Here is a 25,761-nt window from a genome sequence, read left to right as displayed (position 1 = left end):
ATTCTTCTAGCTTATAGTATTCCCATTTTATGCGACAAAGTGTATTTTATACATATGAAATTAATGTTTGTTACTCGTACCAATAGTATTATAATTAACAATTTTTTAAATCTAAACTTTGTATAAAAATTATTTTGGAACAGTAGAATAATTTCAGAGCGGTGCCTCGGAGTTGCTACTCGAGTGCAAAGGGTTAATTTGTCCTCTTGAACACGTTGACACTAAATTCTGACAAATTTTGAAAATTCATTTTTATTGTAAATTACTTGAACAAACTAAATTTGACTAAAATGTTACGAACGCGACAAAATTCTAATTCCACCCTCTATAACAAATATTAACTCTCCTTAACTTCGCTTTAATTAATTGAATTGTTTCATCTGTACAGGCATTGTAGTGGCCGATTGTCGGCGTCGAACGTTTTAAAAACCACGGCTGCCTAAACAGTCAATAACGCGAATGAAAAGAGTCGCAGCTGCGCGAAATTGTTTCCACGAAAGTTCGCAGCGCGACTACAAATGTCCTCGAGTTTAGGATCTGACCCGATTGTTCCGACGAAAATCGTGAAACGTTGCGGGGGCCGGCATTGATTTTTTTTGCAAAAGAATTCCGTTCCACGACGGGCACTCTATGCTTCGAGTGCTTTTAAAACTGAACTTAACCTTCGCGGTTCAATGACTCATTTGCGCTCAACTAGGTGAACCAATGTGAATTCATCGACTAGAGAGTGCTCGGCGCCGGCCCGCGCGAACATTAAAATTCGAACAAACGGGTTCGCCGGATCCTTATTTTTGTTCTTGTTAACAGAAGTAATTGCAATTACGTTTCGGTTTCAGCGGTAGCTCTCACGCGTTTTTAATTATGTAACTAGGAAATCGGTTATACGTTTCTGCTTAAAATGTACGTTAAAATATGTAACATCGAGTCGCGAATAGGGATCGTTAACACTTCTCTCCGAATGTCCTAATTTGCTCGATCTCGGCGAAGAAGGCGAGGTAAATTAGTCGGCGGATTTTCGCGGGGAACGACTCCGTGTCGCAGAGCGGTGAATGAATATCTTTATGGCCATTCGAACAGTCGTCAGCCGCTATTGTCAATGGCATATAATGGGCCGTATCGATTACCGGAGCTGGCTTTCATTTCTGGGGCATCAGGATGACGATAAAGAGCCAGCCAAGGAACAGCCAAAGTCAGGAGGCACGGCGATCGAACCGTTCCAGAAATCCGACGAAACGAAGGAGCCTGAAAGGGAAGATCTTGTCATGCGATTCGATAGAGTAGTACGGGCGGATCCAGATGAAGCTTCTCAGGTGCGACTTCGGGCAACCGTATGACGCCCCTAAGAATTTCTGGGGAACCGCCGACCGTAATCGCGCTCCTCGATCCGAGACCGATAGCGAAACTATATTTCCCCTTTGACGATCTTACAGTCTATGCGATTCGACGAAGGTGGTACTCTATTACACGACCTCTGCTACTATTAAATACAGAGGACTGTGCTCTGGTTCAATAATTACTTTGCTATATTATTTATTAAATCTGCAAGTACTCCGTTACGGTAACTTGACTTTGAATAGTGATAATGTAACAAGTTCTTTTGGAATAATTCTCGGAGAACAATTGAAAAGCTTACTGATAGATTTTTGTTAAATCAAGAGTTCTAGTTAGCAAGATAAAATATCCTGCAATTATAATATAGACTAAAAAATATAGACTAAAATAGTGTTTAAGATATAGCTTAAAATTTGGCTTAAAACCTAGCTTAAAATATACTTAAAACCTAGCTTAAAATATACTAAAAACATAGCTTAAAACAAAGCATAAAATATACTTAAAAGAAAGCTTAAAATATATTTAAAATACAGCAGTATCCAACATATTCTCTAATGAATATCACTAATGAAAATAACAGAGCAGAGGCAAATTTGTCACCCGGTTAAATCGTAACGGAATCCATTAATGACACCGGGGATGTAATTCGCGGCGCATTACGCAGCGCTGATGGAGGAGAAACGCGGTGAATCTCATTAATGGTTTCGCCAGCACGCGCGCGAATGTGATTGGGAGCCGGTGAACAGTGGACACGGGACCCCGGGGGATTGTCGCACGGGGACGTTCCACCCCCGGAGCGTAACGGGTAGTCGCGCTCTTCAGTTTTCTGTGTCTGTTCGCAGCGACGGAACGACCGTGAAGAGATCCGAAGGAGGCTGGCGATGGGTCCAGATGCCGAAGACTTGCGCGCTGAACGCGGAAGAAAGCCGAGCCTCCAGTCGCGGCTACAAAGCGGTCGGTATCACTTCAGCCCCTAACGCCGGGGCTCCCACGTTTTTCTTCCTCGCCTCGATCGTTCCTCGTTGCAACTCACTATTCACAAATTGTTTCTTAACTCCATCGACCGTGATTCCTAAAAATTTAACAAATTTTAACATTCTTTTTCATCATTCGAATAATCGGTGCTCGCGAGTGTAAACCCTTATCGCAGTGCGCCAGTTTCAAAGGAAATTGCTTCGGCGTTTTATCTTTCTACTGCATTGATTTTTCTATCGATGATTTTGACAGCGAGAGACGGATTAAGTTGGGAAAGACAAATGACTGTTTGCGAAAGGAGACACGTGCGATCTTGTCGGCGGCGGACGCGTTGAATAATTAATCCTCGGAAATGACGCCGTGGAACAGTTACGAAGGATTTTTAATCGAAACAGTGATCTGTGTTTTGGAAAAAGAACCGGGAAATTTGTGCAGCCTTGCGACGAGATGCGGGGGAGAATTTGTTGGTTAAATGTAAGGGACGTTGCCCAGTGTCGAGCATATGTTACATCAATTACAATTTCTCCATTCAATCGTGAACCATTTAACTTTGTGTTAGTTTTCAATGAATTCTGATTTACAATCCTCTAACTTTAACTTACGAAACCGACGCTCTAAATATGCTAAACATTCTATGAAGAATTTAATTTTAACTTTTATATTTTCACTGCTACGAATTTCGTGGAATGTTTGCAGAATGAAGTAGATTAATTTACAGATCCGTTTTTACAGTGCTTTCGCTATAAATAATTTTCTTACTAGCAAACTAACTTTCTTAAAATCTTGATAAACAAAATCTGTATTTCTATAGATAGCCTAATATAGCCTAATTACATTATACAATTATATTGCATATTCTAATTGCAACGACGCGTGGAATTGCACAAGATTTCGCAAGTATAAATTCGATTCAACTGATCAGAGTTCCGACCACATTCATAAAAATAGATTCACGACCTCCCTCGACCTTTGACAATGATTCTTTAATGAACAAAGTGTTCCTCGCCGAGGTGAGGCGTACTAACGGACGATTCTGTGTTCAGGAATGAATCTTCAGATCTGCTTCATGAACGAGACAGCGTCGGACACGGAGTCCCCGTGCTCGGAGAATGACGCCTCGCCGGGATCGACGCCGACCTCCTTGAACTCGAAGCAGCAGCAGAAACAACAGATGCCAATCAGACCCCAGGTACTCAGTCTTCCTCCGTTGAGGCTCGACATGGACTCGAATTCGGCGCCGATCGACGAGGCGGACTTTTTCGCCCGGCAGGCCAGGTTACAGACCGAGGCGAGAATGGCCCTGGCACAGGCCAAGGAGATGGCTCACATGCAGATGGAGGTGGAGAGGCAAAGGCTGAAACAGAGCCCCATCACGGAGATGGTGCGATCCAGCCTGGAAAAGGTGAGCGAAATTATTATCATTTTATTCGCTGTCTGTATAATTTAATAGAATTTTTGCTGTACTTACCTGATATTTGATTGATCAGAGTTCAGGAGTAGTGGCCTGCCATGATCAGACGAGTTAGATTTTATTCCTGTGTAAAAGGATTCGAAATAAATAATATTTCAGTTGAATGGATAAATAAAATAGAATGACATGCGATTACCTTTTTCATAAAGTATAGATTGAAGATGCTTCGACATATTTTATATCCACTGTATTTTGCTTCTCAAATTCTGTTCGTAATCTTCGAACAATTATATACGGATTTCATATTTCCCTCGGCTTGCTTCACCTAAATTCAATTTTAAATTGTCATACTTTCGAACTCTATACATTTTCGTCCTTCACCTGCTGAAAGAAGCTTATTAACATTTCTCTTTTCAAACATTCGTTCGACATACTTTCCGTTTCTAAATTACCGCCGAATAATCCCTCCGAGAATTACGATAGCAGTGCCGATGGAATATTTTTCTGGCAGTCGAGTGGCGCGCCGTGAAAATGCTTCGGGCAACATAACCTGACATAACCTGACATACTTTTCGTTTCTAAATTACCGCCGAATAATCCCTCCACGAATTACGATCGCAGTGCCGATGAAATATTTTTCTGGCAGCGGAGTGGCGGCGCTGTGAAAATGCTTCGGGCAAGAGAGGCTCTGCCACCGAAAGGCTCGCGAAACAATGGATAAAACGTTCGCCGGGGCCGATGTTCTTCGGTTCGCGTTTAGAATTGAACAGTCGGCCAACGAACACAGGTCGATTCACGTCCAAGCTAAGGGTGAAACAAACGATCATTGTTATTCGTAGGTCGGCGTTCAGTTGGGCGAGGACAGGCGCAGGTTGTCCCGAGTACTTTTGACGGAGCTGAACGTCGCGCAGCTTCAGGTCATAGCGAACGATCTGCACGCTCGAATCGCGGCGCTGAACGAGGCGCTGGTCGAGGGACTGCTGAGACGGGACGATCTGCACATGGAGCAGGACTCGATGCTCGTCGACATCGAGGATCTCACCCGATATCTGTGAGTTCCGTTTCGAACGTAAAATGATTCGCGCGCGCTCTCCTCTTTCTCCCGGCCAACCGCCGCACCCGCGTCCCTCCCTATTAGAACGAAGTAGGTCTCTTTCAACGCAATTAGGGATCCAGAAAAAAAGGGAATGTTGGTGAAAAGACGCGTGGCCCATTTTCCTGAATGCAAAGTGGAACGAGAACTCTTAAGATAAAGTCGCCGTTTTTCGCTGCCGCCGCGGCCTCGGTTGTTTTTCTGTTGTTCGAGAGACACCGACCCCGCCGCCGATGCGTCGGCAAGTCCGATTTCTTTCGCCGGCCGCCATTTTTTATCGCTCGGACCTCTTACTTTTTAAATAATTAAGAACATTACTATACAATATAAATGGAACTATTTTTAAATTCGTCGGAATATAATAGACATATATAAAAATATACTTTGTCATAGCTCAACTTTGTACTCGTTCACATGCATCCGTTTATGCTTCCAATCCTCCCTGCTCCGACTATAGCAAAATCATCAAGAGGGTAGCAACCGCGAACAAGCCCCCAACTCCTTACTAACCCATTCCGCTTCAAATCCATGACGAAGTTGTATTTTCCGGCCGGCGGCGTTAATAAACAGCATCTGCTGCGTTCGCATGCACAGAGGCACCAAGCAGGAGGCGCTGAAGAAGAAGCAGAACGCGAGGGATCAGCAAATGGGTAACAGGGGCCACCAGCAGACGGCTGCCACGCCGAGCAAGCTGTCGTTGAAGCCGAAGCTGACGCACCGCAGCCTAGTCTCGTTGGTGAGGAAATAATGCGTGGCCACGAGACTGCGTGGTCTCGTCGGAATCTAAGCGAGCAAGAAGGGCGGGAGCCGCATCACCAACGGCAGGCGACACCGTAGACTTTAGAAGACGACCCTTTGGTGAAGACGAAGGACTCCGCGGGTCCGGGATGGGGTGGGGAGAAGAGAAGAGCCGAGGGCCGCGATCTGCCCCAGGGAAACCGGCGGCTCGGTGTTCTCGCTCCGTAGCGGACGGAAAACGATCGCGGGACCGCGTTCGTGGCGCGCCGGGCAACAAAAGAACGCGGAGACTTTCCACGAGGAAACAATGGCACTTTCTTTTCACGCGGAGTTGAACCCGGTCGTTCTCCTTCGTCCCAGCTGCCGGCGACGGCCCGCGACGAGAATACGTAAAGCGAAAAGGACAACGCGGCCGTCCCGGAGCCCTTCTCCTCTCGCGAGCCTAATCCTGGCCGAGAGGGGAAGGCCTTTTCCAGAGTTTCCAAAAGTTTTTACAGCTTCGTCGTTATCTATTGAAAGTAGACTATACGTACGCGCATATATACATAGCCGGACAAGTAGCAGCGAGCAAACAGCCCCAACCAGAACCCCAAGTCGGGCGGATCGTCTTGATCGCTTGGACGGGGGTGGTTGTAGGATACTCTCGAGCCTCGACATCCTGCCGATCGTACCGACGACGAAACTATCGCTATTCAATCATATTCACTTCATTCGAAACCATAATCTTGTTACGACAATTCAACAACGCCGCGATTTGTCAACGCTATTTCTACCGAAAAATAAAATTGATCGCTCTGCAGATGAGTTTCAAAAGATCCAATTTACTTCGAATTTGTATAGTTTTTCTTATAGTAATTTATATGTAATTTCTGTAATAATCCTCCACGAAATTGTCTTAATTGTTATTGTAATTTCTAAATGGAGCATTTGACCGTGGTCAATTTAGCGTCGAAAGTGTTGCTATTGCTTTATTAAACCTTCGATTTTTTAACGCGTTTTGGTCCAACGGTAGACAACGAGTGTAAATAAATGTTAGGATATTAACAGCAAGCGGCGAGTTATTCTCGTGAATATTAACTTTGTAATCGAGTTCCCATACGCGGCATAAAGTAACAGCTTCGGTGTACGCCCGATCCAGTACCGTCCGGTCTTTTACCATTTTTCTCAGCGATCCCATGCGTCGGGGACCATGAACGCAAAGTTAATGTTTATAATTCTGTCATAAAGTTTGCACAATTCCAAAATGTCGTTCGAATTTTATACAGAAATTACTAGCTATTCGCAGTCAATATTCAACAATGCTTTTACACTCGTTAAGCACGCGCAGTGTCTACATTCTAGTCTTTCTTTCTCTCGAAAGCTGTAAGAAGCTCGTAAATATACTTGTTTCTCGTCGGTACGATCGTACATAAATTGTGGATCTTCGTCGGAGTCTAAGTGTCAAGGTACATACACCTGTTTCGATCCTTCGACGTCGAACAGAATTCGTTTGTACAAAACTGAGCACAGATTGAATATAAAACGGTAAATGCAGAATTTGAGAATCTCGTGACTGCGGATCTTATGCATTTATAGTAAAATAAGTTTTAAACGGTAGAATTATTTAAAAGAGGTAAGAAGTCAATGTGTTCTCTTTAATCCACAAAATTGATTAAAGAATGATTAAAAGTGCTATTTAATTCTCGTTTCTCGCGATTGATATTTTCGCATAAAAATTCGCAGTCCGTCTCTCAATCGACCAACGTTATTGAATCGCAACTTCCGCGATCACTTCTACACTTTCACTCTGCGCAAAGATCCGCGGGCCAGCGACGTGTATAAATATCGTGTCCAAGAAATTGTACGAGCATCCTACATGTCCGAACTCCCTCCGCTCCGGTTATATCTTGTGGCCATGCATGCATGTGTTTCCCGAGTGTATCGCCTTTACATGATAGCGTTAAACGGTAGGCAGATCTCTTCTCTATGTTGTAAATAAGCGAACGCCGTGGCCCCGGTCGGGCGTGGCCGACAGCGCCGGGGACTTTCTCCGTCGCCGACGAAACGGGTTCTTTGTTCTCCCTGGTCGAAGACGTTTTCTCTTTCGACGTCTTCCACGCCAATCGCGCGGCAGGCGATCCGCTAACGTCGTTGGATCGACGACGCTTAATGGAAAGACGTCGACAACGCTGATGTTTACAACGCTGATGTCGACGACGCTGACGTCGAACGATCCGAGAATCCTCGACGAGACAGATCGCGGCGGTGATTGTAACGCGACTCGTCAACTTCGTCGGTTCCGTCTTTTACCTGTATTCTCGATGTATTTAGGGCCGAGCGTCGCGATCGATGCTTTTCCGCATCTAGCGCGAGTTGAACGATGGATGGAGCAACGTATGTCCGCGAGAACGACGGCGGAGAGAACCAGCGAGTTTGTAATTAGCTGACGAATTTCTCAAAATCGAATTAACTTCGCCAAGAAACCAATTGAACAAGCGCGCGATTTGAATCCATCAAACGCGAATGGATGATCGCGATCGTCGGCGGACGATAGAAAGGGATTTCGTGTTTGCGTTTACAACCTAGGACTTGATCGCCTCGGTAGAGACACGCTGCTACACCGAGACGAGCTCGATCGTTTGTACATACACATGAACTCCTTTAACAACGTTGTACCCATCGTTTCAAGAGAGCGCTCGACGCGTGTCGGGACAGGTGTCCGCGAGCCGTTTCAGAGATTTCACTTCTCGTTTTGTACAAAAACGCTCGACGATCCACCTGGGAGGCGACAAAATCGCGCGTGTAAAAAAGGCAAGGTGGATCGAGCGTGCCGGGCGAGACGCCTGCTCGATGTTCACCGGCGAGAGCTTGTTCGTTGTATACCTACTCACTTTTTAGTACCACCAAAGAGCGCATTCCTTTCTTTTTCTATAAACGTGTACGCAATGAGAATTGTCGATGTCTCTCAGATACTCTCTCTCTCTCTCTATCTTTCTCTTTCTATTCGTATGGTTTCTAGTGTTAAACGATCGGCCATCGATCGCGTACTTATTTAAGCGGCCGATCCCGCCGCCGATAGTCTCTAAGATTTTTTCTATTGGATTTGGCAATTAAGCGATCGCGGATTTTGTTAATAGTCTTAACACCATTCTTTTGTTTTATCAACGTGTTCAAAGTAATTAAGTTACATTGTTTTTCTTACTGTCGGGACTTTCATCTTCGATTTAGTAAGAAAATTGTATCGATTAGTTATTTAGTTTCGTTTTTATCACTGTTTGAAGATGAAAAGACAAGAAGCGCATTTTAGACATATTTTATTGTATTATTTCCAAAAAAGCAAGCATCGCAAGCACGATTTTTATTTTATATATATTCAGTATATTAAAATGATATCTCGAAAGAAAGACAGTGTCAAAATTTGATTTGTCTAATTGTACAAACTTTATTTACTTAGTTGCCAACCCAATTAAATTACGTTCAAATGTCTAACGAGTCGCTCGCTCCGGTCTCTTCCGCGTAATCGCGACGACGACAGAGAACGAAGAACTCTCAACCACATATCCAGCAAATCGGAAGCGAGGAGGAGACGGCGATCAGGGAGGGGAGGGAAAGAAAGACCATCCCGCGAACTCGCCGTTCGATAACAAAAAAATGTACTCGAATAGGAGAAACGGACTGATTATAACGATTCGAATTGAAATTCCTTTTGTCGACCGCCCGTTTAAAAAAAAAACAGTATAGACTTAGCGAATGTAATCAAAAGTATATATATAATTATATATGAATATATTCGTGTACTCGAAATGGATCGCTCGAATTTTCCATTGAAAAACTATTTCACACGTACCGATTTTTTCATTGTGTTCCGTGCGTGAGGACCTACCGGGTGCAGCGAGTTCGACCCGGACAAGTTGTAGCAAAAGATTATTATTATTATTATCATTATTAATTATTATTATTACTACTATTATTATTAATTATTATTATTATTATTACTATTATTATACGTATAATAGCTGCGTGTGTAAGTGCGAGCGAAATCTTCGAGGTCCCCGAATTTCATGTTTGTGCTACCGTTTTACGTGAATCTCCTCGCCGAGATGGTTACGAAGTTATAAGCGACAGAAAATTGACAAATAAACGACAGAAACGTTTAATCTCCACGCCGAGCCCGATATTACTCACCCCGAACGACACCGTAGCTTTCACCACCGGTATTCGCTCTTAATCCCTCACCGTATCTTCACGAATCACAAAGATTTTAATTCTTTTACATTGTAATCGAATTCTGTTCTCTTATCGTTGATTCAAAGAAATTTTTTCACCATCATTACGATTGCAAAGGGAATGGTACGGCGAGGGGTTAATCAACAAATTAATAGTCTGAGGGAGCAGCTCGTGCAACCGGTTGAAAACGTATATCTTTCGGACGAATGGAAACCAGTCGATGGAATCATCGATCTGTTTAAAATTTCGCGATGGCGTGCATTTTCGAAAATTTTCACCGATGTCCTAAACTGTAATCTACACGTGCCAAAATGTTAAGACAGTTGAAATAAATTATAAAGTTACTATAAATTTACTTAGCTTAGCAATAAATTTTCTTAGCTCGGCAATAAATTTGGTCAGTGAAGGATACACGATAAAACGTGCGGTTTCCCTTTGAAATCCTAGATCACGCTCCGTTTTCACGGCGTTGAACGAGCGACCTCCCTGAAACGATTGCGAAACTCAAATCAGCGTCGACGTAACAGAATTCACTCGAGGATCGAGCAAAAGCAAGTGTCAATTTGCGAATTTGAGTGGCGATTCTAAGGCGCCGTTAAAAACGATCATGTCACGTTTCAAAATCATTTTTATCATATTTCTTTATATTTAGAAAATTGTTAAGAGCTGTTAACTGTTGCAGGGGCCACAAAATGCAACTCCATAATGTATACAAAATTTTAGGTTCTATAAAACTCAAATACTGTAAGTCTGAAGAAATATTTTGAATTTCCAGCTAAAATGGTTCCGACTGCAAAGGGTTAACAAGGGTAGTCGCGTGAAGAAAAATCTGTGGGAGAGAGGACCGTAGAAGGGTTGAGAGTTTGTTCGAAGGTCCGCGGGAGGGTAGGCCGTACTAATTAAGTCGTCTATCTCGGGGATGTCGTTTAAAGGTCGACGACCCGCGGCCGGATATGCAAAGTGGGCCCTTTCATTAATTCCGGACATCACCTCGGCCGGTCGATGCCTCGTGAACGAGCGACGGCCGCCTAATTAACTGCGATCGTATTCCGGGCGACGGTCCGCGCGTTCCCCGAAGCGAAGAGGAAGCCTTCTAGAAAGCGGCGTGGAAAGTGTTCCGCGTGCGTTAAACGGTGAAACGAGCCGGTGTCGCCGCTAAAACGATTCCTACGATCGACGGTAAAACGATTTCTCTGCGATCGATGCCAAAACGATTCCTACGATCGACGGTAAAACGATTTCTCTGCGATCGACGATCGCGACCGTAAAATCACCGATCTGAGAACTTAACCCTTTGCAGTCGGAGCCATTTTAAGTGGAGATCCAAGATATTTGTTTATGCTTGTAGTGCTACCATTTTGTATAACTTGGAGCATTTTATATATTAGGTGAAGTAAAAAGTTCCGAGCCTTTTTTCTCTTGATTTCGACGATGAAATTAACGAAGTTAGAATGATCATAAATTAGAATGATGAAACATAAAGGAATATGATAAAAATTATTTTGAAACGTGGCACGATCATATTTAGCGGAGTCGCCACTCAACCGCAAAGGGTTAAACGTTATACATCTTAAAAAAAAAGAAATAGTGGAGGAGGCTGCACATTATATGGAGTATTATTTTGTACTACATAAATCAATTACAAAAAAAAGAGATACCGGAACGAAAGGAAAAGAAGAGGCTACAAAACAGAGAGAGAGGTGCACGCCGTGAACGAACGGACACGCGGGTTCGATGAAAAGAAATAAAACAAAGAAGAAGAAGAAGAAACAGAGTAGAAAATACAGGACGAGAGGACGAGAGGAAAAATGGCAGTCGTGTGTGTGTGTGTTGTCTTACCGTTAATACTATAAATATACATATACATGAGATAATGATCGTAAAAGTTTAATCGAGGAGAAGATCGCCGGATAAGAATACACACCGTTTCGCGGAACGATTGATCGCGCCGTTTTATCCGGCAAGCTTCTGACGGTTTCGTTGGTGGACACGACGGACAACAATTCATCGATCAACGGCGCGATGGTGGATAACGTCTAGGACTCGCGTTGTATTATCTACAAAATACTTTAATCGTAATATTAATTAATAATATACAGATTGTAAATAACTAAACAATAATAAAATATGCTCTAACAAGTTCTTCCGCCTCTTCTTATTCTTGCTTCGCTCTCTTTCTCTCTCTCTCGCTCGCTCTCTCTTTCTCTCTCGTTATCTCGCAATTGGCAAAAATTAGTGCGTCCCGGCGCTCGCCGTCGCAGCTCGGACGAAAAACCTGTCCGAACTTTGTGGCGGGAGGGCCGGGAGGCCCAGAAAGAAGGCACGGGGCAGTAGTTTAAAAAATGGTGTTCCTATTGTTCTGTTCTGTTATTTCTTTCTCGTTTTCTTTTCGCGCTTTCCTTCGCTCTTTCTTTTTCTCCGTGATTCGTTCCCGTCGCTTTACAATCGGATCGATTATTTTCGACAAGCTTTGCTCTTTTTAATACGAGAACGAAATAAGGACGAAACTGTGTGTGATCGAGGGGATTTAGGGAGGGGAGCACCATTTGAAAATATCTCGCGCGAGGACACGGCGGCGGCCTACGATGTGGATGGAAATGGCGACCCTCGTACGCTCCTCCGAAAACCCCCTCCCCCCAAACGTTCTCCTTAGAATGTAGAATTCTAAGTCATTCTGCCCTTAACATAGCATGTTTGATTTCTTTAACAAACGAAGTGTTAAGATACATAATAACCGCAAAGTCGCGAATCGTTTTTAGAGAGCGTACGAGGGTCGACGGACGAGAATGTTCAATTCTTTTCCTGCTTGTCCGGAACGACGCACAGAGTGACATTAAAGCAATCCAACGAAACGACAAAATTGCACGATAATTGTACTGCGATTACTGTTGCGGGTATTGTAATTAACACGTTTAGCGCCGCTAATCAGTCACCAAAATTCTCCCATAGTTAAAGCAATTTAATTCATTAAAGCGATACTAGAAAGTCAATACTTTTCCTAGGGAATGGCATTAGAACCTTTTCGCATCCGAAATATTCTAATCAAATTCAGTTTGCTCAAACATATTGCAATCAAAATGAATTTTCAAAATTGGTCAGTAATTAGTGTCAGCCATATTTGACTGACGCAGCGCTCAACGTGTTAAAAACTTAGGTAATAGTTACAATTTAAACTGGTCCGAGAATTATACGCAAATAATAATAGTTAAGAATAAATGTGAGAATTCTTCGAATGATTTCCAAAACGGTAATCGATGAATCAATTTCGCAGGTTGCCATGACGCCACGCTGCGCGACCCCAAAGTTACCGCAATAAGAACACAAGCGGCGACGACGATTAATAAAACGCGTTCTTCGCGCCCGATTTCATTTATCTTCCCGTTCATGTCTTTCTATTTTTGTTCGATGCCTCTCGCTCGCTAATCTCACCGGGGGCACCGTCCAAACGTTAACTCCTAAGGCTTCTCTTGATTCCTGCTCCTCTGTTTCCTAGTTAATAGCGAATATCGTACATCGTGTTAAAAATTCTTAAGTTACAACTGTAAATATTTATCTCTACTATACAAATCAAGCTCGTTCGCGGCGCAGGTTTGTTCATCGATCGCGCAACCCCCGGCGCGCGGGCGACGAGCTTCCGACCACCCTCCGGGGCCAACAAACAATCTTAGCAAAATAGAGGAGGTCCATAAATCGTTCGAAGTTTCTTTTAAAGGAGCTGCGATTGAAACGGAAGTTTCTCAAATTGAAAATGTAAAAATTCGCAGTCTGTTTATAATGATCTAATGCGTTGCTGCTATAAATTTAATTAGGCTTTGTTGGTCCCAGTGTCGATAGCTCGCGCCCCACGCTCAGGGTGCTCATTCTGCACTTTGTTCTTCTACACGACCGCAATACGTTTTACGAGTACATGGCAATAGGGACGACAATTTACAATACAGAAATAGCCGTATGACACAAGCCGACCGAATCGATAACCTCCACAGGTTTGAAAAGAAAAGATATTTCTCAACCAGAAAGTTCGTCACTTTTCTTTTATTTAATCGAGCCACGTTTGAACACCGGTGACTTTTAAAATCGTCCTAGTCTCGTATCTTTTCTTCAAAACCATAAAAATTATAAAAACAGCTTGTCCCCGAACGACTCGCACTTCATACAAAATATCCATCGAGCTTTCGAAGGTTCTCGGCCTCTCTCTCTTTCGAATGGCCTCGAACTGTTCGAACCGAACGAGGATTCGCGAACCGGCGAACGATTACAGAGACACGTTGCTGAACAGACAAGGAACAACAGTCGAGACATCCGCGAGATTCAATGTTCGATTAAACACACACCAGCCGGGTTTACATTGCATCGGCGAACTAAAATTACGTTCGGCGTTTCGGTGTTCTATCGGCGAATTCGCCGTTGGTCGACGCGTTTAACAGCATCCCACGCGTCTCGTTCTAAAACTGAAACTTTGGCAGCCGCGCTCGTACGACTCTGCGATAACGCGTTGCTTCCGCACGCGAGACGGTTCCAATTTTAACCGACGCTGCTTTGAACATACTAATTCCGAGACGTATATAAAAGTAATAATACTTCCGATCATTTTCGGCGAAATTCGTCGCGAAATATTGTTTTCCATGTTTTCGATTCTTTTTTCTTACAAAACCTTCGCGGTCGCAATAAATCGGCGCACCGTTGGTACAATGTTACGCGAGTTCTGGTGAGCGTTCTTGAACCCTAGAAAGACCGGAAGCGGAGGCTCGGGGAGCCCTCCGGTCGTGAAGGATAACACTTTAGCTACCGGGTGCTGGTAAATTAGGCTTCTCAGCAATCGTATTCTATACGAAAGACGCTCTACGATTTTCTTCCAGGTAAAAATCCTAAATTATTCGCACCCTCGCGTCGATTGACACATTAAAAAATTTCCGCTCCTGCGTCGAACATCGTCGAGCAATGATTGATCGACAATATCTATTACGATAATCGTGCAGCCTAGACAAGGTCATGTATGAAATAACTATCGGTAGATAAAGTGTTCGAGTGTTTAAAACAATTATTTATTGTCGCTTATGTTTTTCTCAATATTACTGCGAAACCACGGTTCGGCAGAGACAATTCGGCGAAGGTAACAAAATGGCCACGCGTGCGGATCGATGTTTCGTCCTTCCAGGGTTTCGACATAGCGTGATCGCCGGTGACACGAACGCCGGGACACGTCATGCGCCGCTAGGCTCGCAAGCGTGCTCGCTTAATGACTTCGCGCGGCGACTTCTCGTCCCGAAATCAGCGGACGAGCCGTGAACGGCAACGGTTATTTAAAACGTATGTACAACGGGGGGGGGGGGGGGAAATCGTGTTTAAGCGTCTACGAGAAGAAAAAATCGCTATAAAAATTCGACCCGTGGAAAAACTTGTATAAAACGACGCGGCCGCGGATCCCTCGCCGCCGCGTGCTTCTTGTAAAGATTATTATCAATGGCTCACGGTTAACAGTTCACTTCGTCGTTCCCATCCTCGAATCAAAGTGTCCGGTTTCTCTCTGTCCAAGATTGCCCTAGAACCTAGTCTCAGTTCCGTAAGAAACGTTCCAAGCTTTACAAGATTTCCTAAATCTTGAGTGCCGACACAGACAAGCCCATTCGTTTCACAGGTAAATTAACGTAATAAATTTTGGCAGACTTACACGAGCATCGTTCACGTTTCTTCCGGCGAAAAAAATTAGCTTCTACACACCGACGGTTGCTTCGCACGGTAATTTCTCATGGATTCTCCGGGGTCCCTCGCTCCCGAGTTCCCTTTCGTTCAGCCAAGCGTTCGGGTTTTTGATTTAAGCGAACGGCAAGCGAGAATAAATAAAACAAATCCATTAGACGTAACGAAACTATTTGACACGATACCAGCTCTCACGGCGATGCTCCACGGCGTGCCGTGATCTGCTGTTAGGGTCGGTCTGGAATGGATGACAGAAAGTATTCGAGCACCGCTATAATCCTGCTTTCCCGACAGTCGCGTCGAACGCGATAAATTAACGATCGTCTCCACGGGAATCGCCCGATAAGAACCGCGGCTCCTTATCGGACTATACACGTATGTATAGTTCGAAGCGAGCAGCAGCGGACTCGGTGTCCCCTTCGCGACGGTATCGTACACCGAAATAATTTTCCGTGCGCGATCGTCGACGGGGAAAAGAGTCCTCTGCCGTCCTCTTCCGTGGTTAACGAGCAATTTGCAGTGTCGACGACGCGATTATACCCTGTACGCTGTTCTCCCCGCGCAACTAACGAGCTAGCTGCTGATAACGATCGACACCGGAGGCGAAATATCACCGATCGGCTTCGCCCAGTCCAAAGGGAACCCGACGGAACCCGCTTGCTTCGACTCGCGAAAATCGAGGTCCCGAGCGGCGGAGGGTTTTTTTTTTCACCGCGAACCCTCTTCTCTTCCTTCCTCTTTTGTTTTCTCATGAACCAGAAAAGAAAAAAAGTTAATGCGCGCGAGCGACGCTAATCGAATTTATTCCGCTAGTTACGGTCACTTGCCCATGCTAGCGTTCGCCGGCAGCGTCGCGGATCGTTGTTGCACCGATAAATATGGCTTCAAGGTGGATCTGGTGGACTCTCTGAAAAAAAACAGAAATCGAGATCGATAAGGCACGACCGGCGACATGGGGAGCGGATCAGGCTAGTTTTTCGAGTTCACGAGCAACATCGATAGTGTGTGGAGCTAGGTGCTTCGGAACTATACGTAAAAACTTAGCCGTTCGACGGACCTTGCTGAAGAACGATCGAGCGACAGTTAAAGCATGAAGTAACATCGATGGTATTGAAATTGAATGGTAATTGGTTTGCTACTATCCTGAAGTTACTGTCGAGCTCATTGTTCTGTATCATGCTTTATCCGAGATGTGCAGGAAAGTTTGTTTAACGAGACTAGATCTAATCTAAGTCTCACTAGAATCTAGCACGGATATATCTGAGATACGACTGTGTCCTCAATGATGGACACTCTGCTGATAGTGAATTGTCGGTGTCTAGTGCCTCTAGGAAATTAATGTATCAATTGTAATTAAAGTTTGTTGCTCCTTTATCAAAACTTCAAGGCATTGCTTTTAGCTTAGATTATTTTAATATTTATCATTATTGGCCGTCCTATTTTCCTGGACCAGTTTTATTTTATTAAGACGTTTTCGTTTCATTCGGCAATCCTCTCTCGTCGACTAAGTTTTTACTTACGTTTCTGAAATGCTTTCTATAATATGTGCCCGGGATCATGAAAGTGGCTTACGAGACAAAATGCAAGATAAATGGACAACATGACCGATGAAGATTCAAACGAAAATATAACATACACAAGCTGTGCCACTTTCATAATGATCGTCACACATGCTGATGTGACAAAAAGAAGCTTCAAAAGCGCAACAGCGGCATGTATCTATGGAGTACGTAGAAATAGATGTGAGAGTCCCATATCAAGAAAAAAAAAGAAGCATCCGTCCGATAAAACAAAAATCTGAGTTGTGTCGCTTCCAGAACCGGAAGATGAAACTATGCGAATGGATATGAATTGATTTACTGCTCGCAACTCCGTAATGTGTTACCATTCTCGTTAGTCGTTGTAAATAAATGAGAAACATCATTGGAATCAATGGCCTTTCATTATTTGCTACGCATTCGTAATTACAAACAGTTTCTAGAATAAATAGATTCGATGGTAGAGATTGTTCGTTAAAACAGTTCCTTTCTTTATCGTAAAACATTTTTTAAGTTGCATTAGTAACAGTATTTTCATCGGCTATAAAACATTCCAAAAAGCTAAATAAATGTGGATCAAAGTACAGAAACAGTATTATGGCGTGATGTTTGAACTACCAGGTAATGTAACGTCAATGCAGCGTGAATTGATAAAAAGAACGTGAAATCGAGATTCCGTAAATTTCTTTCCAGTATGTAGAAATATATTTCTGTACAGTAAATTACCGCGTAAAGAGATACGAATACAAAAAGATCGAATGACGCGATCGATAGTGGTTTCTGTAAACAGTATATAATCAAGATTAAACGTGTGTACTATTAAACAATATCATGTACAATATTAACAGTTTACAACAAAGAAAAATAAAGGTCAACGTAGCCTATTATTTCGTTATTGCTCTTTTGATATTTCACTTCGATCGCTTAACTTCGAATAGTAGATAAAAGCTCGAGCTTCCATTCAGAATACACATTAAACGAAACCAAACTCAGCGGTCATCGATCGATTCGATTAGATACGAAAATTAATAGTATTAATTGAAGTCTAATCGGACTATAAAGTCAGAGGAACACTAAATCGTATTTAACTTGCAACGATTAAAAACTCCATGTAAAAATTCTATACCCGGAACAAGAAACTTTGGACCGTTGCCCAATATTTCGTCGCACTAAAAGCACCACGTTAAAAAGTATATAGCATCTTCTCCCCCCACGTGTAAAAACAATAAAATAAAAATATCAAAATGTCTCAGTATGCAATCGTTAGCTGCTTCCTATCTCATTAGGCACATTATAAGTTTATACTCTACCTCAACACTTTTGTTTCATTCTCAATTGTACTTGCCCAATCGAATAAAATTTGAAACCTCGCGCAGTCTAGTGTTTCCTTCAGGTACCTGCGTATGTAATTCTATACAGGGAGAGCCACGAGAAACGGAACACCCGAATGCCTATCTTGGATCGAAGATAGAAGAAAATATTTAAAGCAGTCTTTGCATTGAATTTTTTGCTTGATCTTGTTCGCAAGGTTATTTGAAGATCATTGCCTTTTTTTCTAAAAGTCAGAACTCGTTCAAACCCTGGATGATGGTAAATTAGATTATTGAATCAGGGTTGACATCGAGAAATATTTTTGAAAAAGAGACAAACAAAATTGTTGATTATCCAGTACCGCGTACCCCGTTAAACATTTTGTTTCGTCTGCGACTTGACCGGACATTTAGGTGTTCTATTGCCGACGGCTGATCCTATACATGTAATAAGAATCCAACTCGAATTCGATATTTGTCACACCTATCCTGAACAACGAGTGTCAATATCGTATACTGTAATTAGAATCTTGAATGAAAGTGTGGATATCTATTTGGAAAATGGGAATGCAAGAAAAATCAAACGTCTCTAACCTCGCTACACCCAATCATGCGATTCCACAATACAAGAGAGCTACTTAGTCTCCGGTTACGCTGAGTCGCACGGCTACGCTACCTTGGCGAGACACGTTGGCCCGTGCCATCGACGTGAGAATTCGCTTTATAGCCACATTTTTGTACACGTCTAGACAATCTTGCGACCCAGTATTTCTGCTCTTCCGGACTACCAGCTAGGATTAATAATTCACGGGCGCTGTTCGGGTCATAGTGCAATTTGCATGGTGCTATGGCATCCTCCTTCTTGTCCAAATGCTCCTTGTGCACTTTTATGCGACACCCTGCGGGAAACGAATTGGGGTTAACTAGAATTTCAATGCAAGCAGCGGAGACATCGATCTCGTGGACAAGGAACAGTGATAAATTTAGATCACCGAGTGAACAAATCGATATTTCTTCCAGTTAAGTATAATAACTTACTTCGACACTCGAGAGCCGGCGGTGGTCGGAACATATGCCACAGCTGTTTCGAACATACTTCGCAAGTCGTCGGCATATGGTAAGATATAGAAACAAACTCGTGGCCTTTTAACGACTGTGTGCCTGGCTTGTCAGTAAGTTGTGGCAACTCCACACCAGGCAACGTGTTTCCTTCGTCACCAGGACGCCTTGCCTCGCCTTCACCAGCGTACAACAACTATAAAGATCGAAACAACGATTGGATGATTGTTAAACCTCCTATAGCGGATCAAGAATTGTTACTGTTAAATTATTCACCTGAAAAATTCTCGGAATATCTTTGGCATCGGCTCGAATGACATCACCATGAGTAACGGATCTAACGTGGAAGACTTTGTTTAGATCCAATATTAGAACTGGATCGGCATTCAGCTTATCGTTCTCGCTGTTATAAAATATTATCTTCTTCGAAGAGACAACAACGTATTGTTTCTTCCACCCGTGCCTTTTAATATTTTGTTTATTTGGCACATTTAGCCAGCCTTCCAACCTCATGGTACCATGTTCTGATAAGACAGAATCCTCCCCATCATTCTCGACTGACGAGACGCTCGCAGTTTCCGAATTCAGTGACGCGATCCTCATTTGTAACGTTTCTATTTCTGAATCCTTCGAGTCAAGCTCCATTTGTAACCTTAATTTAGATTGATTTTCTTCTACCAATTGTGCCTGTAAAGATAACGTCAACATTAAGGACGTTTGGACAAGTCTACTGAAAAATTGGTAACGCTTTTCCGCTTACCTGTAGGTCTTGTAAATCCTTTTGCCATTTAGCTGCCAACTGTCCGTATTTTTCTCTCTCCTGCGTAAGTTCCTGTTGCAAACGTCTGCAATCTTTCTCCTTCTTCCTTAAGTCCGCCGCGGATGCTTTGTTCTTTGTTTTACCACTCGAAGATAAATCTTTCCTGTTCATAATCTCTGCCAGCTTGTTCACTGCTTGTTGCTTCAACAGTTGCTCCGTTTTTAATTTACTACTAAGTTTATCTATATCTTCGGCGTTAGACTGTGCTTTAGTAAGTTGATCTTGTAACTCCTTAAGTCGCTTGCTCAAGTCATCTTTCTCTTTGAAGTACTGATCAACGTTCTTCTTAAGTTCGCCCTCGCTGTCTTTCAAACGATTTATGATCTGTTCCTTAGAATTCAGTTCCTGATGGTGCTTCGCCACTCCGTCTTTGTATTCTAATTCCTTCATCGTTCGTTCTTTCTCGAGATCTGCCACGGTTTCCTCGGCTATTGATCTTGCCAGAGCTTCGCTGTCTCCTCTAGCTAGCGACAATTGCAACTGATGCACTAGAGAGCTACGCTCTTCCTCCAGCTCTTGTTGCAATCGCAGCTTCTCGTCGAGCTCCTCGCGAAGTTCTTGTGTCTGAGTTTTATAAAGGGTCTATGGAGAAATGGTCAGATTAGTTACAACAACTGAGAACGGAGTAAAACAAAGTACGAAACAATACATTACCGAAAAGTAAGCTTCCGCTTCCAGTTGTTCTTGCAATTCTTTCGTCTGCAACTGGTCCACGTTTCTCTGTGTTTTCAAGTGATGCAATTCTTCTTCTATTTGTCGTTTCGTTTCTCTCAATTGAGCAACTTCGCTAACCAATTGTTGCTCCCTTGCGCGCAATCTTCCAGCTTCGGACGACTGTTGCGCCAAATCAGTCTGCAGAACGTTTCTTTTCTGCTGTTCCTGTTCGACCTGACCCTGTAATACTTTTACCTTCTCTACCTCTTGCCTATGCTCACCCTCCAGTTTCTGTAGTCTCTGCTGTATTTGCCGATAATCCACAGAGAGCATAGACGTTTGTCGCTCCTTTTCTTGTGCGAGCAATTCGGCACGTTGTCTTCCACTTTTCTCCTCATTCAATTTAGCTTGCAGCGCTGTCAAATTAAGAAAATTTTATGACAACAACCAATGGAAGGATTTTTATTTTTAATACTACAATGTACATACGTAACGGTAATACCAAGTATTAAAAAGGTAAGTAGAGGCAGCAGGAAATAGAAAAAGTTATTGTTAGTAATCAATTAAATTTTATGCAAAAAATAAAACATTTAAATAGACTACGAATCAATGAGGATTTGTCCATTACCTTCAATTGTTTTACTCTTTCGCCCTGATGCGCATATTAGAACGAGAATGTATATTTTTGTTACAGGGAACAGTCGAGTATATGTTCAGCAAAAAATGAATATTACCTTTAACAACTTCCAAATTCGCTTCCTCTTTAGACAATATACGAGAACGTTCCGTTTCTTGATGAGCCACCACCTCTTGATTGTATCTGGCTTGAGCTGCTTTTAATTCAAGAGTTAAACTGGCAGCCTCTTTCTCCAATGCTGAAATTCTTTCCGTTAATTGTCTATTATCCGAGATCGCTTTTTCCTCTTTTTCTCGACTGTGCTCAAGTTCCAGGTGAAGAGTGGACAAACGACTTTCCAATTCTGCAGTCAAAGATGACGCTTGCGATCGGGAACTACGCTCTTTTGATAGTTGTCCCTTTAAAAAAAAAAAGCGATAAAATATGATAAAGAAATCTGATGTATATAAGTTGATTCCGCTGAATTTCGATAAAGTATTAAATAATAGGAAATCGTATCAGATAACAATTAAAATACTCACTTGTAACGTAGCCACTTCTTGCTGTAAGTTGTCTCGCTGTGTCTGCAACTGTGCCCTAGCCACCTGCAGCTCGTTCGCCATTTGTTCCGAAGCCTGTCGGGCTACGGTAATTTCAGTAGCTTGCTTCCGCAGTCTCGTTACCGTCTCCGTTTCTCTCTCCAACTTCGATTGCATCTCTTTGATTTGCTTCTCTAAACTCGCGACACGCTCAGAAGTCTGCTGCGAATTGCTCGCGTCGCGTGCCCTTTTCGTTTGCTCTTCATCGAATTTCTTTTTCAATTCTACGAATAATGACTCGGCCTTCCTACGCGATTCCGTCTCGTGCTCTACTCTACGTTGTGCTTCTTTATAATTATGTCGCAGTAAAGTCAGTTCCTTGTTCGCTCTGCCAATTTCTTCCCGCAGTTCCGTCTCCCGACGTGTCATAGCTTCCAATTGCATCGTCAAAGCCTTCTGCCTCGATTCCAAGGACTCCACTTGTCTCTTCTCTCGATCCAATAAATTTTCTAATTGCGATATCTTAATGTCGTCGCTTGTACCGTTATTGATATGATTTTCTAGCCCATCCACCGATTCCTTGCCGCTAGAAGCCATTAACTGATAGTCTCCCGAATACGTGAAACCGATAAACGGTAGATGGTTACCGGAGAACGCTTTCGGCACTGGAAAGCTCTCCTCCGGGCCATCCTCTTTGTCAACGTCGTCGAAATTACTCGTATCATCGTCACCAGAAAGTTCAGGTACAACTGGTGGCACGCATTCACGTAAATTTTCAAAAGTCCACTGATCATTCTCAAAGAACGGATGTCTTTTAATCTCGTCCACACCATTTCTTCCAAGACGTTTTGTTCTGTCCGTAAGAAAGCCGCATATTAAATTCTTGGCAGAATGGGAAATATCAACTTCTTGGGGAAAGTGCAGTGAGTTTCTATGGTCCATAATTTTTGAATACGTTCCAACTAATGAGTCCGCATAGAAAGGAGTATCACCGACAAGCATTTCATATAAGAACACACCAACCGACCACCAATCACATTCTCTTCCATATACACCTTCACCACCTTGAGACTGAAGTACTTCAGGTGATATATAATCAGGTGTACCTACCGCAGTATCGGACCTAACAAGTCCGTCCTAAAAAAACAAAGTAGGATAACGTACATTTTTCGAGTTCGATACGCCGCGACACAGTTTTAACAGAAATGTTAGCATACTTACAGCATCCATTCTCATGCAAGTACCAAAATCGGCAAGTTTCAAATGGCCGTGTTTATCGAGTAACATATTATCTGGTTTTACGTCACGGTGAACGAATCCCATTAGGTGTATTGCGTCTAGTGCAAGCACCACTTCTGCACAATAAAATGTTGCCCACTTTTCCGGTACCTCATAGTTAGACATTAAGTTTACTAGATCGCCGCCCGGCATATAGTCCATCACCATATAAAGATACTTTTGATCTTGAAACGCAAAATGCAGTTGAACTATCCATTGGGAATTCGCGTGTGCCATTATATCACGTTCTTCCCAAAAAAAGGCTGAATCGGATCTTTTGATCTATAAAAGGATATACATTTTAAATATATTTCAAATTCGCAACATTTATTTCATGCATCTTTATACGCATTCCTTACCATTTCAAATTTACTGAGTAACTTCATTGCATACACTTTTTGCGTAGACTTATGTCGTACCAATTGTACTTCCCCAAATGCTCCACGGCCTATCACTTTTATTAAAGTGAAATCGTCCATGCGCATTCGCATTTTACAAATATCGTGTGCCACCGAGTCATCTGAAATTCAAATCAAATTCTTTTGTATTCTATTTGTTTGACAAGAATATTCATAATGTATTAGAATTACTGTTTAAAAAAAAAAAGAGAGTAAAGTATTTATATGTTAACATAGAAGTACTTACATCTATTCATATACGCTTCTATATTCTTCATTCGTTTTACACTAGAATGATCACAATCTGCTACCAAGGCTTGGACTGTATCCAACAGGCAATCGATATTTGTAACACTTCTTGGATCTCTTATACGATCTTCTAGCACCCTCAGGCGCCTGCGCCTGTCTTCGTCTCTCAATGCATCCATCTCTTTTGTTCGAAGCTAAGAAGTAATTTGCCTCAAAAATGTATTGTCCCGTATGATGCATCAAAAGCAATGCAGAACGAAAGACTACATGTAATGTGAGTAGAATTTAAGCACTGTTGCAATACTAGATGGGCAGTCCATGTTTCCTGGTGGAACAAAACATTATTAATTACATAGCTGTTGCACGGAGAAATGTTTCTGTTAAACATAAGGATCCGACATATTGTACATCTACTAGATAAACTCAAAATAAATACACTTTCATTTTAATGTATATCTAATCATCAGAGATATGAGCAGTGATAATAAGAGAGAAAATTAATTGCTAGTATATCCATTGCACTATGAAAATAATTTCAATTGAACAAACACTGCCCGAAGGAACAAAAAACGAAATTTTCACTTCAATTCCCGACCATAAGCACGAACAAATTCGTGTAAATTAAAACAAAAAATCAAGAGAGTGCTGAGGAAAAATGTTGTTGATGAACACTCTCCAATACCATACTATATGACGATTCAATATAATTTAAACAAAGCCAACAATCATTAAGAAACACTGATTGTCAAACTAATCCGGGAAGGCGAACGATCCAACTGATACTTCACGTGATATATTTCACTTGATATCGAGTTTTCAACATGCAAACAAAACTATACTAACGAGTGTCTTGTCAGTTTCATTGAAAAGTATTTCCACGACGAGAACGTAACTCGTGGAGATTCTTGAACAAACACGAAGCTTTATAATCGTTCAGCATTTTGACAAGCAAATGGAAACTGAACGTTTCACGAACTGACAAGTCGAAGAAGTCTGTCAGGAAGCTTGTAGAACTAAGGTGGATCCCATGCAGGTGCTTCTAAACCCGTCACAAAAGATTTTCAACGTATCCCGCATACTCCGCGGTCAGTTAATTAATGACAGCAAAATATCAGCTCCAACATACCTAATGTTACGAATACCGTGTCCAGTACACCTTCTACTTGGATAAAAATACTGTAAAATACATTATTTTTCTAATAAATTGCTCGCGATTGCACACAGCTGAGCTGTGCATGCGCCATTGGGAAAATTCACAACGGTGGTCAAAGCCATTGAAAAATCCGCGGAAAACTTAAAATCGCGTGCGACCCGTTCCGAACACGGACAGAACGTACGTAACGATGGAATACACGATTCGCGTTCGAAACGATCGGAACCAGTCCGACCGAATGTTTTTCCGATCGTACGATCTAAAACTTCCTCAACATCTTCGTAGATAATTTTAGTTTATATCGTAAATCCACACCACTTGTATCGTTTCTTATACGGAATAATGAACGACATCGGAGCCCAGACTTTCTTCATGCATACATTATTATTTCGATGGAATTTAGTTCGGTTAATTTCGAACGTATTATCGATAAACCACAGTACATAAAGTCGTTGGAATCGGAGCATCGACTTCGGAAAAACGACGTAATGGAGTGTGAGAATAATCAAGATGGCGTAGCATTCACGCAGCAAGTTAGACGCGGATTTCTGTCAGTTCAGAAAACCGCCTGTCGTTCTCGAATTAAACGAACGACTGTCCCGAGCAGAGAAATCCCGGAACGGGCGCCGCGAACGAAGATCGTTCGATGAATCACATGTGACTGTTTCGCAACTAAATCTCTGGTATTGCAGGAA

At 42.6% G+C, this 25,761-nt stretch overlaps 2 protein-coding genes across 14 annotated transcripts in view; one reads left to right on the top strand and one right to left on the bottom strand.

The window, feature by feature from the left end:
- Positions 1-9,462, top strand: part of Schip1 (Schwannomin interacting protein 1) — a gene marked incomplete at its 5' end in the record, with an annotated part of 22,803 nt that extends 13,341 nt beyond the window's left edge. The window contains 4 exons of the mRNA XM_078191529.1: positions 2,175-2,286; positions 3,351-3,709; positions 4,558-4,769; positions 5,406-9,462. Of these exons, the coding sequence (XP_078047655.1) occupies positions 2,175-2,286; positions 3,351-3,709; positions 4,558-4,769; positions 5,406-5,559 (837 nt within the window). The remainder of the gene's footprint in view (positions 1-2,174; positions 2,287-3,350; positions 3,710-4,557; positions 4,770-5,405) is intronic.
- Rock2 (Rho-associated, coiled-coil containing protein kinase 2) lies at positions 3,579-25,761 on the bottom strand. 13 transcript variants are annotated; one of them, XR_013495019.1, is made up of 16 exons: positions 25,040-25,761; positions 23,912-24,238; positions 23,626-23,786; positions 23,210-23,548; positions 21,992-23,125; positions 21,568-21,868; positions 21,462-21,485; positions 20,834-21,240; positions 20,120-20,761; positions 19,636-20,046; positions 19,339-19,555; positions 18,977-19,199; positions 15,424-16,359; positions 3,915-4,043; positions 3,776-3,842; positions 3,579-3,700 (listed from the first exon to the last, which is right to left on the bottom strand). XR_013495019.1 is itself a non-coding variant. In XM_078193240.1 (13 exons), the coding sequence occupies exons 2-13, from the start codon at positions 24,090-24,092 to the stop codon at positions 16,272-16,274; spliced, it is 4,128 nt and encodes a 1,375-aa protein (XP_078049366.1). In that variant the 5' UTR covers positions 24,093-24,238; positions 25,040-25,761; the 3' UTR covers positions 11,294-16,271. The 13 variants fall into 13 exon arrangements, 4 of the variants coding, with proteins under 4 accessions (XP_078049366.1, XP_078049368.1, XP_078049369.1 ...); XR_013495018.1 differs by lacking the exons at positions 3,579-3,700; positions 3,776-3,842; positions 3,915-4,043 and adding an exon at positions 11,293-15,332; XR_013495020.1 differs by lacking the exons at positions 3,579-3,700; positions 3,776-3,842; positions 3,915-4,043 and adding an exon at positions 11,293-11,822.

Source organism: Augochlora pura, chromosome 10, assembly GCF_028453695.1.
Source record: "Augochlora pura isolate Apur16 chromosome 10, APUR_v2.2.1, whole genome shotgun sequence".
Lineage (NCBI taxonomy): Eukaryota > Metazoa > Arthropoda > Insecta > Hymenoptera > Halictidae > Augochlora > Augochlora pura.
Note: the sequence above shows the minus strand (reverse complement) of the source record. Positions and strands in the feature narration are given on the sequence as shown.